The sequence below is a fragment of the Mya arenaria genome, chromosome 10, assembly GCF_026914265.1.
Source record: "Mya arenaria isolate MELC-2E11 chromosome 10, ASM2691426v1".
Lineage (NCBI taxonomy): Eukaryota > Metazoa > Mollusca > Bivalvia > Myida > Myidae > Mya > Mya arenaria.
Genome location: NC_069131.1, coordinates 2,290,981 through 2,307,953, shown reverse-complemented (window position 1 = coordinate 2,307,953; position 16,973 = coordinate 2,290,981). Strand labels below are relative to the sequence as shown.

At 37.7% G+C, this 16,973-nt stretch overlaps 1 protein-coding gene and 1 long non-coding RNA gene across 2 annotated transcripts; one reads left to right on the top strand and one right to left on the bottom strand.

Moving 5' to 3' along the window:
• Nucleotides 1–1,217: 1,217 nt before the first annotated feature.
• LOC128206432 (sialate O-acetylesterase-like) lies at nt 1,218–16,945 on the top strand. Its single transcript, XM_052908857.1, has 10 exons — nt 1,218–1,305; nt 4,049–4,203; nt 4,550–4,708; nt 5,710–5,845; nt 6,513–6,681; nt 11,264–11,367; nt 12,310–12,440; nt 13,244–13,398; nt 15,743–15,935; nt 16,637–16,945. The coding sequence occupies exons 1-10, from the start codon at nt 1,242–1,244 to the stop codon at nt 16,877–16,879; spliced, it is 1,509 nt and encodes a 502-aa protein (XP_052764817.1). The 5' UTR covers nt 1,218–1,241; the 3' UTR covers nt 16,880–16,945.
• On the bottom strand, nt 9,586–11,139 carry LOC128206433 (uncharacterized). The gene is made up of 3 exons (XR_008256468.1): nt 11,073–11,139; nt 10,355–10,425; nt 9,586–9,688 (listed from the first exon to the last, which is right to left on the bottom strand). It is a non-coding gene; the product is annotated as an uncharacterized LOC128206433 (long non-coding RNA).
• Nucleotides 16,946–16,973: the final 28 nt, after the last annotated feature.

Below are 16,973 nucleotides of genomic sequence, written 5' to 3'. Positions count from 1 at the left end.
GTGCTAGATCTATTCTCATTTTGCCAGACGTCGTATGTTAACTCAGAATGTATACTTTCGATGTTTTTACACGTTTCAATTTGGTCAACACACATAACTTGCCTAAAAAAACTGATTAGTTAGACCGACAATTGGAGGTTGAGTACATATAAATTAGTAAGACCGACATTTGGAGGTTGAGTACATATAAATTAGTTAAACCGACAATTGGAGGTTGAGTACATATAAACTAGTTTAACCCGACAATTGGAGGTTGAGTACATATCAATTAGTTAAACCGACAATTGGAGGTTCTTATTCACTAAGTTAAACCCCATCGAGCTTCTGTTTCTCTGAAAATGTGAGGTGAAGTACTTATAAACTAGCGTTCATTGACCGATTCAAGGCATTAATAAATTAATGACAACACTGAATGAGAGCACAGTCACCTAGTATTTGGACTGCAGTTTTCGCCTGTCGAGCTATCTAATTCGAGCGATTCAGTCCCTAGGGTGACCCCTTTCTCGGGGAATTTTGAAAATGTGTTCTTGTACTTTATGATATACCTGTTAAACAAGTAATCCACTTTTGGTCGTATATTTGTATATATTTAAATGTAGATATTTTAAGTTTCATGCAATCTTTATGAATGATAAAGATTGTATAAAATATTAAATATGTAAAACCCCATCTCGAATCATATAGCTCGACTGGCAAAAACTGCAGTCCAAATACCAGGTAACTGGGCTCTCATTCAGTGTTGTCATTAATTTTCATTCTCATATTTCTTTCAAGCCTTGTCCCGCTATACATGGGAATAATAGCTCTAGGACCGTGTTTATCTATGATTGAAACAATTTGTATGACAACAAAATACTCTCTTTTCTTTTCATTCTACTTAAATATAACGGTATATTTGCATCCTGCGCTAGAAAAACATTTACAGTGCTTGACGTTTCGTGGGTTATCAGTCAAAAATTATTTTACAGTAATTTGTGAAATAACACAAGGCTCAATTTCTTTTATTTAGCACCTAAAGCAGCATATTTATTGCGTGTGTTTTAACGATGCTTTTAATTATTGCAAAATAACGAAAAAAAGAAAGATGAATAGTTAACATTTGTGTGTCGGAGGCTATTTGTCATTTTCTGTGATAGCTCTAGTTGTATACCTGCATTTACAATGAAAGAAAGATAAGGTGAGGTCAATGTTATCTTCATATGTAAGCACTTTACAGACTACACCAGTCAACATTTAGAAACATGGAGTTGACCAAAATGTTACCAGTAGTGGTCATCGTTGTCGTTGGACTTTTGGACCTTACAGGTAATACATGGCGCATGCTGCTGGAACACGTTCATATTTAAAAGTGTCGGATATTCTTAATTTATTCTTAATTTAACATTATGGGTTTTGAGAAAGATTTGCTAATATGGTAATTTATGCATATGTTTCAGAGAGTTATTACTCAAAATTGGTTTGTGAAATGCTTCAGGCCGAAAAGCGCAAGAAACGTGATTGAAAATGGACAAGTGTTAAGATTGAAATAAAAAAAATGCTCAATGATTATATACTTTAACTGTGCCTGGTGTTCATTCAACGCTGGTTCAATGCTATACGCCTTTAATAGCACAATTATATGAAAGAGTCCCAATAAATTCAAATTTTGAAACTTTTTACGCGACATATACAGAGGCGGTAATCACGTGGTACATTGTTTTGATACCAAACACTAAATAAATGCTGCGCCCAGTGAGACATTATGTATTTTTGTTTATTTTCTCTCCAAAATTTTACGTTTAAAATAAGCCAAGAGAATATATGTTGCTATACATTTTAGCTCATTGTATTGTCTCTCATTGATCTGCATACCTTGAAATATTGTATTTTATAGCAGCAAAACTATATCAATTAACAGTAAGCTTATAAATTTCTTATACTTTAAGAGTATTAGTTTCGGGAAATGGCTGAGAACAAATAATCAATTCGAATAAATGTTTATTTTCATTATTTTTATGACAAAAGCATGCAGTGTGAAAACAACACACATAACTAACATAACAGTATGAGTGTATGAATAGAACTGATGATGTGTATAAACCATTGTTAACATTAACATGCTATATTCATGTAATAAATATTGTATAATTATACTCTTACTTATGCAAATACATACAGCTATGAACATATTACAGCAATTAAACAAAAATCGAGAACTGTATCATTAACATAGTAATTACAAATCGCAAACATAAACTGAGATTATCACAGATTGATATAACATTCAATTGGGTTAAGAACTGATCATCGCAAGCAGATGATAACATTAGTCTGTTTAAAAAATATAAAAAAACAGTTCACTCTATCACTTATTTGCGCACTTCTATAGTAGCTCAGGCCGGAACGTGAAGCGTATTCTTTACCACAGCTACATTTCCTCCCCTCGGTGGAATAACAGATGAACCACCAGATCTCGTTGAATGTGGCATTTAGCACCACAAATTTCACATTCGATCTGGGCGTCTGTATGTACTATTCTCCGATGGTTAAACAAATCCCCATTTGTAGCGAACGCTTTGTCACAGTATGTACACTGGCTCTGCATTTTCTCACTATGGGCACAACCTCTGAAATATGATTTAATAACTATTTTAAGAATATTTGTATCCTGTATTTGCAAATTGTAACATTTAAAATATTTCTTTATGTTTTAGTTAATATTTTATATGCATAAACATAAATGTAACGACTTCGAAATATGGCAATCTGAAACGGATAGTTTACCTGTGGCGTTTTGAGTGGCTTTGGCTAAAGAACATAAGCTCACAGCATCTGTATGGTGCTGAGCCTGTATGTTTTCTTTAATGTATACTTAATGCGCCTTTGGTCTTGTATGATTTCCCACAATGTTGGCATAACATATTCTGCAACAATATAAAAATTATATAGTGCTTGGTTCGAATAATATTTCGTAAGTGCTTGGTTCGAAAAACGGTTGTAGCGTTATTACCGCAAAATGCGTACGTTGTTATGGTAACATAACTTATGGCATATCGATAGGGCTACATGCAATGTTCAAAAATAGCTCTGTAAACGAAGTTGCGTTTATAACAGACGAAATTTAGAAAAAAAGGACAGTTCATGCTTGGTTCAAATATTTCCGCAGCACATTTCGCCTCGATTGAAAACTTGCGACATGCATTCCAAATAAACTACAGAACTGTCTGACAAAATGAAGGTACTATATTACAGGGAGAATTGGGCGCTGGAACATGGTTGATGTTAGGAAATTTAATTGTTTAAAAATTGGAGAGAAAATAAACAAAAATACATACCGCCTCACTGGGCGCAGCATTGTTTTAGTGCTTGGTATCAAAACAATGTACCACGTGATTAACGCCTCTGATATAGCAAGGTACACATTTAGTGACTTGTACTAACTACTTGTTGTACCCATAAAAAACCTGTGTAAGGTTTAAATATGACGAAAGAGCACTTTTTAAGTTGACTCGGTCGCATACGTGAATAATCGAAGAAGAGTGCATGCAACTCTTGGCTGTGATTGCCTTATTTTTAACAATGAACTATAGATAGATATAAAATGACTGATGTAGTACTAAGCTGAATGGGGAATAAGCTGAGGGGAAATAACAGCCTAAATAGGTTTAAGATTAACTACGCAAAAACTTTAATGAAAGGAATAAATTTTACAAAAGCTCACCTGGATAGTCACTGCTCATGCTCCTACCTATCAGCTAGATCGAACCGCTGTCAGAATATTCATAAATCATTCGTATTATGTTCACTGAACTTTTGAGACAGTTACCGATTTACCAGCGCTTTTCTATGTGCGACAATGGAAATGGACTAATCATATTTACTCGCAACTCTTCTGATCAGAGTTACGAAAGTTTTATCTACTGGTCTAGAAATCCACCATGTCTATTCTGTAACACCATAGGGTCAGTATATGTGCCCTGTTCCAAATCAATATCAGTGCCGGTGGCTATTGGGGCACCTTGTCTGCCTGATGTTTAATAAACGTGTACAATGATTATGTCACCACCAGCGGGCGTGCCGTTCCGTGTGGCGAACTACTATCGCAGCCACATGGTACTGCAGAGTGCCCCGCAGCGCGCCCATGTGTGGGGTTACGGGCAGCCGGATGGCATCGTTGTCTTTTCCATCGACGGTCACTTCAAGGGCAGTGTCGTTGTAGAACAGGTCCAGCACATAAAACACGTCATTTTCATGAAACGTTCCTTTAATAAAAAGTAGATCCATTGTTATTCAAACCGAAAACTTACTAGGAAATTTGTGTTACGAATTAAATTCGAAATGAAGAACAATTAATTATAATTGTACGTATTTCATATGTTTGCTAGTTAATACTAATTTCTGCTAGCATGATGGTGATTATAGCTGATAGTCTGGTTCCTGGGTAGAAAGCACAAATGTTGTTCAATTTGAGAAGATTCCCCTATTTGGGATCGAACCCACAACCTCATTGGTAAGACGCGGACACCTATACCACTAAACCGCTCTTGCCGTCGTTTTCTATTCACCGTAGGACTCACGTTGGTCGGTATTGTTGCCGGCGATGACGTCAGGCGGGCCACACGTACTCCGCTTTCACTCCGGGAACACTACCGCGTACCTCTCTGACGTCATGTTTGGTGACGTATGGATCTGTTCCGGACAAAGCAACATGTACTTTAAAGTGCAACAGGTCGGATTTATTTTTCATACAACTCTGCAGTGCATTGTGTTGTATTTAAATAGATTGTTTTTGAACTATGTTATATCAATAACGATTTTGTGAATTGTATAAACGCATTAACGAGACTGTAACGGGATGACATACGCCTGTCGCTGAGTTGTTATTGAAAATAAATGTCAATTATGCCAATCCATTGAAACTGAATTTAATTCTTGTTAAAATTGTCTTATATGACGATATGATAAAACCATAGATATGTAAATATATTTGGAATCGACCAAATGTACAAAAGTATTTTTAATTTCTTTCAAAGATTAGCAATGCTTATAAAGCTTTAGAATAAACATAATTAATAACTTGACTGATGTCTGTATATGTAAGTAACTAAGAATTTCATCGATGTAGGGTCGTAGGCGTAATAACTCCATGCAATTACTTACACAATGGTAATATATAACCATAAGTATATGGAGGTAGTGACACGGTGAGTGGGATGTGGCGTCGTATAGCGCACTGGCATGGACAGCATCAAGTCAACAACAACACCATACTCAAAACCATGCATACATACAATAATGAAATAGCATTCCAAATTTCAGAAACACACGTTTATGCTTAAAAGGGCGTCCAAAGCATAGTCCATGCAGGCATATAATGCATTTATTATAGGCAAAAGTTCTAAATAAACATTTTCTTGTGGAGATACCCAGGTATCTGCTGATACTTATATAGCTCGATATTCTTTATCTTTTCATGGCTGTACAGTTTATATTTAACATTGTTGAAAATAAACAAGTCATCAATAACAATGTATGGAACACGAATTCTTACTTTCAAGTTTTGGTCATTGTTTTGTCATTGTTTTGAAGTCATCGATGACTTTAAAATGCATGTAAGTTGTTCAGAAAATAGTGACATTTATATGATAGCAAATCATGTAATGATCTAAATGTAATGTTTTTTTCAGTACATTTATATGTGCTTGTTTATTTAAACAATGAACCTTGCAGCTGGTGAACTACACAGACGTGATAGCCCGGGCCCAGAATATGACGGGCCTGCGGATATTCAGGGTGAACACATTCCAGTCTAACACCACTCTGCAGGAGCCGCACATCGCTACACAATGGCACCTACCCCGTAACGGTCAGTTTGCTGTAATTTTTGTTGTAAAAAGTAAAATATTTATATGGAAACCTACTGAAACAATTCCAGTAGTCGAAAGTTAAAACATTAACTCGAACATTGAAAACCAATAACTCATCGACGCAGCTATATATCAATGCTCGCCCATTATATACCTTAAAATCACCCAGTTCTTTTGTTTTTGGTCGTAATACACGTGTGTACTACGTCATTTAGGTATGTGTTTACGTTTACAATGACAAGTACACATCCATAGGCAAGATAAGTTATTCAAGTGGACATTCAACATGGGACTTTTAACCTCAACTATAACTTAACCCACCCGTATTGCCGCATGTCACCTCGTGTCTTGCAAAGTACAGAGCCTTGGAAAATAATTATATAGAACACAGTCACTACATTGTAGCATCAAAATACCACTTTCTGATCAGATGATATTGATTGAATAGACGTTAAAATTACCATTCTACATAGTACAATAAATGAGAACGTAACAAATTGTATGTGATTGTTTATACACAATGCATGCACTCTCACTCTCTTGAATTGGTGACTGCATTTCAACTCCGTACACCAAAGGAAACGTGCTTAAAATACTTTGTCCTTTGGTAGATAGCAAAAGAATACACGATAACACAGGCGAATTTTATTTCTCCCCAACGTACAGACACCGCTACACAGCAGTTCTCTGCTGTATGTCTCCTGTATGCACTCGAGGTGGCTCCTTACATAAACCGGCCCATAGGTCTGGTAGAGACGTCATGGGGCGGTACCACTATCGAGGTCTGGTCCTCGCCTGACGCCATAGCCAAGTGTCATCAACATCAGCTACCACAGTAAGATATTGCCTTCTATTATATCGTAGTAATGGCGTAACTCGCCTGACAAAATAGCCATTAGCCGGATGACATCAACGTTAGACATGGTCTACCAATAAAACATTAAATCGTAACAGTCATAGGTAGGTGCTTCGTTCCAGAATCGCTCAGTATTGATACGCAATGTTTGTCCCATGATGGCCATCATTGATCTGATATTTAGTTCAACAATCGTAACAACTCGGCCATCTCCGGCAAGCTTCGAGATAGACCTCGTAAATAGTAGTAAGGATATACGAAAGTGCGATGCGGCTGCCGGCGATTAACACCGTTTTCAATCCGCGTAAAGAAGGCCCATTGTAACAACAAGGAAATGGATTGTGTTAAATTAAATGTGCTTGTTTAAGAGAAAATATTTATTGTAACCTCAAAAAATGTTCGTTTTATGAATATTTAGATGTTTTCTTATAGTTGAAGCACTCTATTTCCTCTAGAAAAATCTTGAGCACACAGAAAATGTACTTGACAGTCATTGAAAAGATCATACGGTTCATGGCATGCATGAATCATTACATCGGATTAAATGCATGCATGGACTAAATGTCAACATTAGCTCATGAGTTATAGGAATACCCTATGAAATGTAAGTTTTAAGTCATACTTTGCCGTGTTATTTTTACACCATGCCTTGCCATTAAAACAACATTACTATTCTGTAAAATCATTGATTGCATTGTGCAGACTTTTGTGGATTGTGGTAGGATGGGTGTGAGCTTGGCACCAAGTCAGCTTTACCAGCTGAAATCTATGCATGCCTTTACTTCAGCATTATTGGGTTTGGGCTGCAGATTTTTTTTGTGTAAACAGTTCTGTGGGGTTGAGGTGGGGCGGTGACTATCCACGCAGTAAGCACAATTGTTAGAGTACCAATACAACGTTCATGTGGATATGCACCAGACAATTGTAACCACGGCCTCCCCAGGTCTGGGGAATAGTGGGGACTTTGACTTTCAGTACAGCCAACCCCAACTAAAATCCCCACCCTGCGCGGACAATCCAATGGCAAAATCCCTGCTAAATGCCCCCACACCCCAGGGACTCTAGGTAATGTCCATTCCCCTCTATATTTTAAGCGTAGATAAAACCACTGCATTCAACCAGCACTGCAGGGCCACCTGATAGGTAAAAACACGGCCCATTTCCCCTGGTTAACCCCAGTATTCCCCCGGACCTGGGGTGGGGGTGGGGGGTTACAATTGACTGGTGCACTAAGTTGACAGATCTTGTCTTAAAATTGTATTTATTCAAGGCAGATCATGCTTCACTTTACCTCCTAGCTGTGGATAAAACCCACTCATTAGAAGTTTCCTTACACATTATACTTGTCTAAATCTATAATTATTAGTCTCAATATCTTTGAGTAAATTGTCATTTTTTATTAAAATAAACAACACCAAAAGAGTAACTGATAAGATACTCAACTGATTTATTTTTTTGTAAATAAAAGCCTTAAACAAATATTTAGCCAGGTTACTAAGCTTTTCAGCAATGTATACCAGACTTTTTTCAATAATACTTAATCTATTTTGAATAATTAGCCTTTAGATCACTCTTCACCAAATGACTCTTTTATGTCCAACTCCATAAAATGCAAACAAGAATAATTACAGTTTGGATCAACATGTCTCTTAATTTTATTTTTAATATTAGTCAAGTAATAACAGAGCCATGTGTATGCAATCCAATGTAAAACTAATGATAAATTAGGTTTTGCTCCCATTTTTACTTTCATTTCTGTGCCAAGCCCTTTTTAGTGCATTGAGTCTTTTGAGAGACTTCACAATATTTCTGGCGCTTAATCCCCATTTATGGCTTTAAGTTGCCATACAAATTTAAGTCTTCACTTAACCATAAACACACAATGAGAGGACTATTTAAAGCATTACCATGTGTCAGAATTATAGATCTTTCTTTACATTTTATTTGTCTAATTGTATTACCGGTCTCTTTAGCAATATCCTTGTGCCTCTTTGAGTACTTGGCTTGGTTTTTAATACATTGTTTTGAATGTTTTATTTGTACACAACAATGATGATGATGATGACACTATGCTATGCCAAAACCTCAACACATTTTCTTCAAACAAAAAAGGACAGTCATTCAGAATAACTTTTATTACATCATTTGAGAAAATAAACTCATACAATCAACAAAATAAACATGCATCTGTAAAATCACAAGTCATGTTATGTGTTCGTTAAATTCAACTTAATAAAGAAAATAAATATTGGTTGCAGTAAGCAATGCGCATCACTTCTAATAAACATTCCAACAGACTGAAAAATAAATCAACACAAATGGAAAAACTGTTTGCAAGTCAGCTAGTATCTTATTTTATGCCTTATCAGATTGCTATGCAAGCTGGAAGCTTACAAAATCACTTTTAAGTCTGTTGCCTAAGAAGAAACAAGTATGGACATCCTTTTCCTGAGGTCAAGAGAAAGTATCTTAGAGGTCTTGAGCTCACAACTTTGAATTTGGGGCTTATCCTCTTGACCACTTTCACCTTTTCACATTTTAAAGAGCCCAGTTTACAACATGGCATTTGCAAGGATGGGCCCTATTAACAGATTTTCTGAAGTCTTAAAAATTGAACTGAACAAAATAGTTCTCCTTTATTTGGCCTGCCGATGCCATCTGTTTCTGTTTTTGTAGTTATCTTCCCTCCATAATATAGGAAAACCACTTAAAGCGTATATAAATCATTTACCATTTTACCCTTTTAAAATATATGTTCGGATTTATTTAATAATCACGGACCAACAGATGACTTTTATCTTCAACTTCACATCAGTATGTAAGTCATCAAATATTTGAGATGACAAGATGTTCCACTGAACGCTTTGTTTCTATCTTGCACTCATTTTTCCAAGGAAGGCGTTGCAGTTGTGTTTAAGAGGATTGACCTGCAATGCAGGTCAATCCTCATACAATGGCATTTTTGATTACATTCGGATTCCAGTGCCTGAAATAGAAAACAGAAAATACAACAATAATAGGAATTATATTTTCAGATCAATTATTTTAAAAGCCTGTACAACAACAGAAAAGTATTCACAAAACATTAAGTGCAACACCAATTTAAAGCTGCATCCTCACAGTTTTACTGTTCTGACACATTTTTTTATTTTTGTCTTTAAACGAGCCAATTGGCAATTATTGTGCAAATGTATGGAAACCAGTGATATTAGACTGCTGACATAATATCAGATCACAGTCTTTCATATACAAGTTTGAAAATTTGGTAAAAATTCCTCCAACTAGTCATATAAGGTCACACATAATAGAACAGATTTCAATTGTTTGGAAAATATTTTTTTGCTATTGCTTTAAGCCATATAATTAATTATATGTGTAAATTTAATTTAATTACTCCTTTGGGCTTTTGAAGAATGACCAAGAAGAACTGACAATCTGTGAGAGAGCAGCTTTTAGCTCTGGACTACTGGTTAATTAAAAAATATGAAATGAAATTGTTTTCATGTTTAAATTCATCTACAATGTTGATATTTTAATACTGTCAATCCTTGTTGGTTAATTGTACAAACATGCAGGTACTTTTGGACTTAAACCAATAGGATACTTGACTGTTAAATTATTGTCCGAATTTCGAAAATAGCACAACCATTACCTCATCTGCCTTTTTTCATTAGAACAAGCCGGGAATCAGAGTCAGCTGCACCCCTGGTACCATACTCTTCTCTGAAAATGACAATAAGATTAAAATTTAAATGTCTGCATTTCATTGGCACAGTAAAAATGTCAGCATTTTTCAATGTTTCTGCATCACCACCACTGGTGGATATCAAAGAATTTAGTCTTGAAAGAAATGTGTGCTGGTTTATGCGTTCAAACTCATTTTGTTAAACCAATAGAATGAAGATCTAATTTATTTAGAGAACTATATTAGTGAACAGGGCCGAGGTATTCAATTGTGCCATTACATTAAGTTGTTTGCTACCAAACTCACGGACATATAAACCATACATCCTTGGTTAAAAGAATGTAAATTCTAATTATAAAAAAATAAAGTTAATGATATGAAATGTATGAGATAAATACACTGAGAAAGAAAGTCTAACCTATAACTGTATCGATCTAAGTAAAGTCAGATTCAGACTTATTTGTTATTAAAAAAAAACAAATAGAGTATTTGTTTTGTTAATTTTTGCCACTGATCACTGGAGCTTCAAAATTGTTATTTACTAAATTAGAATCTGTCAAATGAAAGAAGACTTTACCCCACCCACTAAGAATTAATGACATTTCCAATTAGTTTCTCATTAGGGCTTTTTTAAAACTATTTTTATATTTTATTAAAATACAATAAGTATAAAAATAACACTTACACACAAATAAGTGGTAAAAGTTCGCTCCTCATTCTGTCTTTGGACTAACATATCTCTTGGTTGTTTAAACATCTTCTTGGTCGGCCATGATGGACTATTTTCTTACGACCCGTATTATATCCGAGGCCATATCTTGATACTAGCCGAGGAGTTCCGATTGTTAGTTCAATTGCTTTTTTTTCTTTTGCCAGCTATCCACAAAACATCCGTGTCCCTATAGAACACAACTCGCTGTGGAATTCAATGATCTACCCACTTCTTCCCATGACCATATACGGCGCGCTGTGGTACCAAGGTAACTCACAGTTACATAACCCCTCTTGTACAAGGTAAACACTGCTGCCCCAACTCTGGGTACTTTAAACTCTTGTCGTATTCATGGCCATGGAACTGATTTATAGTAGGTTTAATTACATTACGTCCTATATAAATCACTGGTTATAAGGTTTTGCTATATGACCGGTCAATACAGTTGGTAGCCCGTCAATAGTTCTGAATTTTCTTGTTGGTCCATTTTTTTCTTCTGGTGTTATGCATATATTATGATTATTCTTTTTGCATTTTATTTTGTTGCAAAATATTGAATAACAATAATGTCTTTAGTATAATAAGTATTTTAACTTCTTAAATGTTAAATTTACTCATCATATTTAGTATGAAAATGATTGCCATTTTATAAGGAATTCATAAATATTCTTTACAATATTGTACCTTTAAATTATATGCAATATTAGATACATTTTATTTATTTCCTTTTACATCTGAAGGGTTTCATATTGTTTTTTTTTATTCTTAAACAAGTGTGTTTAATGATTTGTGTTACAAATTTATAATACTCAAACACTTGTGCTACAAGAATTATTCATTACACTGTATAACTTATTTCTACTGGTTTCTCATAGAACTGTATACATGTGTTTATATTGTGGAGATAATTAAAACTTTAAAAACATTCATTGTGAGTTGCGTCAGGACATTTGAATCCACACATTCACGTCATTATTTATATTTATACTCTTTGCTATGTAAATTCGGCATTTATCGCAGATATTTTTCGGTTACCTATACTGAATTACTTTTCAGTTACTTGAAAGGCACACTAGTGTCAATATTTGTTTTTGCTGAACATCGTTCATGATCAGTCAGAATTATTGTAAGTTTTTTTCTTGGGCAGTCTAACGGTGTCCATTACGCGAACTACACCCAGATCAGTCAGAGTTATTATAATTATTTCCAGGGGAGTCTAACGCTGGCTATTACGTGGACTACACCTGCCAGTTCCCGGCCATGATCAACGACTGGCGGGAAAAATTCCACCTGAACTCTCAGCTACAGACAGAAAAGAACTTCCCTTTTGGCTTTGTTCAGGTCAATTATAAAGATTTCCTAATTATCATGACATGTAACACACAGTTTGAGGCTTTTACAGTTGAGCGGTCCCACCAGTAACTTTTTGATCTTGATTTTGTTTTAGGAGATGGGTAGTCTTGTTGTGGGCTGCAACCCAAAACCTACCTTTTTATTCACACATAAAGTCACCAGGTTCCTTACGGGGACCACTCAACTGGAATGTTCCCCAGTTTATTCCATTTTTGTAATTTATGTTTAAGAATTACATTAGATATAATACTCAAACCCACTGAAACAATCAATACATATATAGCTATGTACGTGATTCTTATAGCAAATTACCTCAGCTGGGAATAAATATTACCGTCTGTCATTATCCCGTACACTGCACCATCCGGCATCTCAATATTGAAATTATTAATTTAATGTGTTAAGACACATAAATACGCATATTTAACCACATAATACACGCTCTATATGAGTTAAAAACTAAATTCTTAGTTTAAAGCGTTACGGTAACAACTAAAGCTCACATTGATTTGTGGATAGGTGAGCGATTTGGGGCCTTAATGGTACTCTTGGAAAAACATAAAATCATATTTCGATGCAAATCTTGTTTTCACCTTTCTGTCAGAGCATATAAAGTAAAATTTAAGTGTTTTCCGAGAGAACAGTTAAGGCCCAGAATTGCCCACCCGTCTTCGAAACAATTATGCTAAAGCTCTCTAAAATGCTTTCCCATCCCGACATCTTAATAGTATTTGACTGTATTTAACAATATAAATTCGCCTCCTGTTATCATATTTCAATCTTTGTATCAGCTAGCTCCTAACGCCAACAAGACGTTACACACGGGAATGCCGGACCTACGCTGGTCCCAGACGGCTGGTTACGGTTACGTTCCGAACCCAGCACTGCCTGGCGTTTTTATGGCCGTCGCGATGGACCTTCCGGACTATGACTCTCCCTATGGAACGTAGGTTATTAGACGCATGCATTAGGATGTCATTTTATTGCTTAATTTTAGTCAGATGAAAATATTAAAGGGACTAGACACTAGATGGTCCAAAAATAGGCAAATAAGTTTTTCCTCAAAACAAGCGTAGAGTTGTCAATGTAAGCTAGTAACAAGTCGATAATACATCATATTTATATATTTTTACATCGGATACATTAAATTTAATTTAAACATACTTATACATGAACTCATTTGTTTGAGAATTAACTGTGTTTTACCAGATTAACTTCGAGCTTACGTGTTGTACCTCAAGAAATATTTGTTAATATGAGTTTATTTATTCGAAAATCGCCAGACCCGGCGAAGCTAGGCGATCGCTTTTATTAAACAAACTATAACACATACAATTACTCAACCTAAAACGCGGATTTTTTAAAAAAGATTCTCGAATGTGAATTGACCTACTATTCTCAGTCATCTACTGGTCGTGAGCAACTATATACTGCAGAACTCGAGTTATTACACAGACATTAGACTTATGACAGCAACGTTTGACATAACGACCACACAATAATTAGGGGTCATCCATTGACCAAAGACAACGTATCACTGAAGTCCCATGGCTATATATCAAACTGTTCTTTTGTTATAATGCGATCATGACAAGGTATACCGACCCACCCAGCTACCATCTGACAGATAGGCAGACACCAAATTGTCTACCGACCGACCGAGCGACCATCTGACAGACAGGAAGACACAACATGATCTACCGACCGACCGAGCGACCATCTAAAGACAGGCAGACACGACATGGTTTACCGACCGACCGACCGACCATCTGACAGACCGGCAAACACGACATGTCTACCGACCGACCGAGCGACCATCGGACAGACAGGCAAATACGACATGTCTACCGATCTACCGAGCAACCATCTGACAGTCAGGCAGACACGACATGTCTACCGACCTACCGAGCGACATCTGACAGACAGGCAGACACAACATGGTATACCGACCAACCGAGCGACCATCCGACAGATAGGCAGCCACGTATTGTCTACCGATATACCGAGTGACCAGCTGACAAACAGGTAGACACAACACATGGTCTACCGCCCTACCGACCGACCTTCTGGCAGACACGATATAACATACCGACCCACCGAGCGACCATCCAACAAATAGGCAGACACCTTATGGTCTACCGACCGACCGAGCGACCATCTGACAGACAGGCAGACACAGCATAGTATAGCGACCGACCGAGCGACCATCCGACAGATAGGCATACACGACATAATATACCGACCAACCGAGCGACCATCTGACAGACAGGCAGACACAGCATGGTCTACCGACCGACCAAGCGACCATCTGACAGACAGACACTATATGGTCAGGCGACCGACTCGGCAACCAGCCGACAGACAGACACGACATGGTCTACCGACCGACTCGGCGACCATCCGATAAACAAGCAGACACGACATGTCTACCGACCTACCGAGCGACCATCTGACAGACAGGCAGACACAACATGGTCTACCGACCGACTCGGCGACAATCCGACAGACAGGCAGACACGACATGTCTACCGACCTACTCGGCGACAATCCGACAGACAGGCAGACACGACATGTCTACCGACCGACTCGGCGACAATCCAACAGACAGGCAGACACGACATGTCTACCGACCGACTCGGCGACAATGCGACAGACAGGCAGACACGACATGTCTACCGACCGACTCGGCGACAATCCAACAGACAGGCAAACACGACATGTCTACCGACCTACCGAGCGACCATCTGACAGACAGGCAGACACAACATGGTCTACCGACCGACTCGGCGACAATCCGACAGACACGACATGTCTACCGACCTACTCGGCGACAATCCGACAGACAGGCAGACACGACATGTCTACCGACCGACTCGGCGACAATCCAACAGACAGGCAGACACGACATGTCTACCGACCGACTCGGCGACAATGCGACAGACAGGCAGACACGACATGTCTTCCGACCGACTCGGCGACAATCCAACAGACAGGCAAACACGACATGTCTACCGACCGACTCGGCGACAATCCGACAGACAGGCAAACACGACATGTCTACCGACCGACTCGGCGACAATCCAACAGACAGGCAAACACGACATGTCTACCGACCGACTCGACGACAATCCGACAGACAGGCCATCAAACGGGTAGACATTTATAAGCCTAAAAGCCCCCTTTTTAAAAGAACATGTACTTTCGAACACTGGATGTTGCTTGAGGGCTTGGAGATTATATTGGGTCGGTAGAACAATATCCCGATCAGAAAGCTAAGGTTTTCATTCCAGAATTCATCCACGTGACAAGTATGATGTAGCGAAACGTCTTGGCCTAGCAGGCCTGTCGGTGGCATACGGCGTGTCAGGCACAGACTATCAGGGGCCGTTCCCGACCATGTTTACGCTTGCCGGCAGCAATATGACAATCGAGTACGACGAAGGCAACGACCCTATCAGAGTGAAGTCGAACCTTGGGTTTGAGGTAAAAATACATGCAGCCTTGTTAAAAGGGATTACTACAAGGTCAAGAATACAAAATAATCGGAATAAAACTAGCTGACTACCCCCGATGGCCGCCTAGACACAGGAATGGCAAACTATTTCTTTGAAAAGAGGCAATGGCTCCGAGGTCAATGTACACTGCAATTTTCACTTATTATCTTAACCAACGTGTATTGTTTAAATCCATTGAGTAATTTAGAAAAAACGCTGCTAACAAGGAGGGTGAGTATTTAGCTAAAATAGAGTTACGGTTACACTGCATTTCATCTCAGTGTGCTTTACCATTGTATGAAGTTTAAAACAAATCCATCCTTTTCAAGTAATGCTTCGGTCAAGGACACGTAAAAAGGGCAATAACTCTTGTTTTAGCAAAAAAGAGATATGGTTAGTACATACGACATTTCCTCTCATTATATTATATCAGTGTATGAAGTTTTATTGAATTCCATCTTGTATTATTGAAGATATGCTTCACGAGAAAAGATAACAAAGGACAATAACTCTGTAATTAGCTGAAGTAGAGTTATGGCTTCTGTGCAATGCGCTTTAAAGGAGTTGACACTTTCAGATTGACATACTCGTATGTAAGTATGTATTGGTAGAATTATCTTCAGTGTTTTGATGTATTAACAATCTTAATTTAATGTTTGAAATTTACGTATGTGTACTTTTTTTAATAAGGTATGCTGTGGGCACCTGCAGAACTACACATGCGGCTACAACGCTTTCCAATCCGCACCAATCACAGGTCACGACGCCACCAGCGTTACCATAGATACGTCTGCCTGTCACGGCTACAACCACGTGGTGACTGCGGTGCGCTACGCCTGGGAAATGAGTCCGTGCGATTTCAAGATGTGTGCAGTATATGACCGGGACTCTGATTTACCGGCGCCATGTTTCACCAAGCACGCCCCGTTTTAAATCGGAGTTATCACTGCTCTGTTTGTGTCTAAACGGATGAGAATTAAATGAATCCAATTATCAGAACTTTAGTTTTGCCCATATTTAAAGAGCT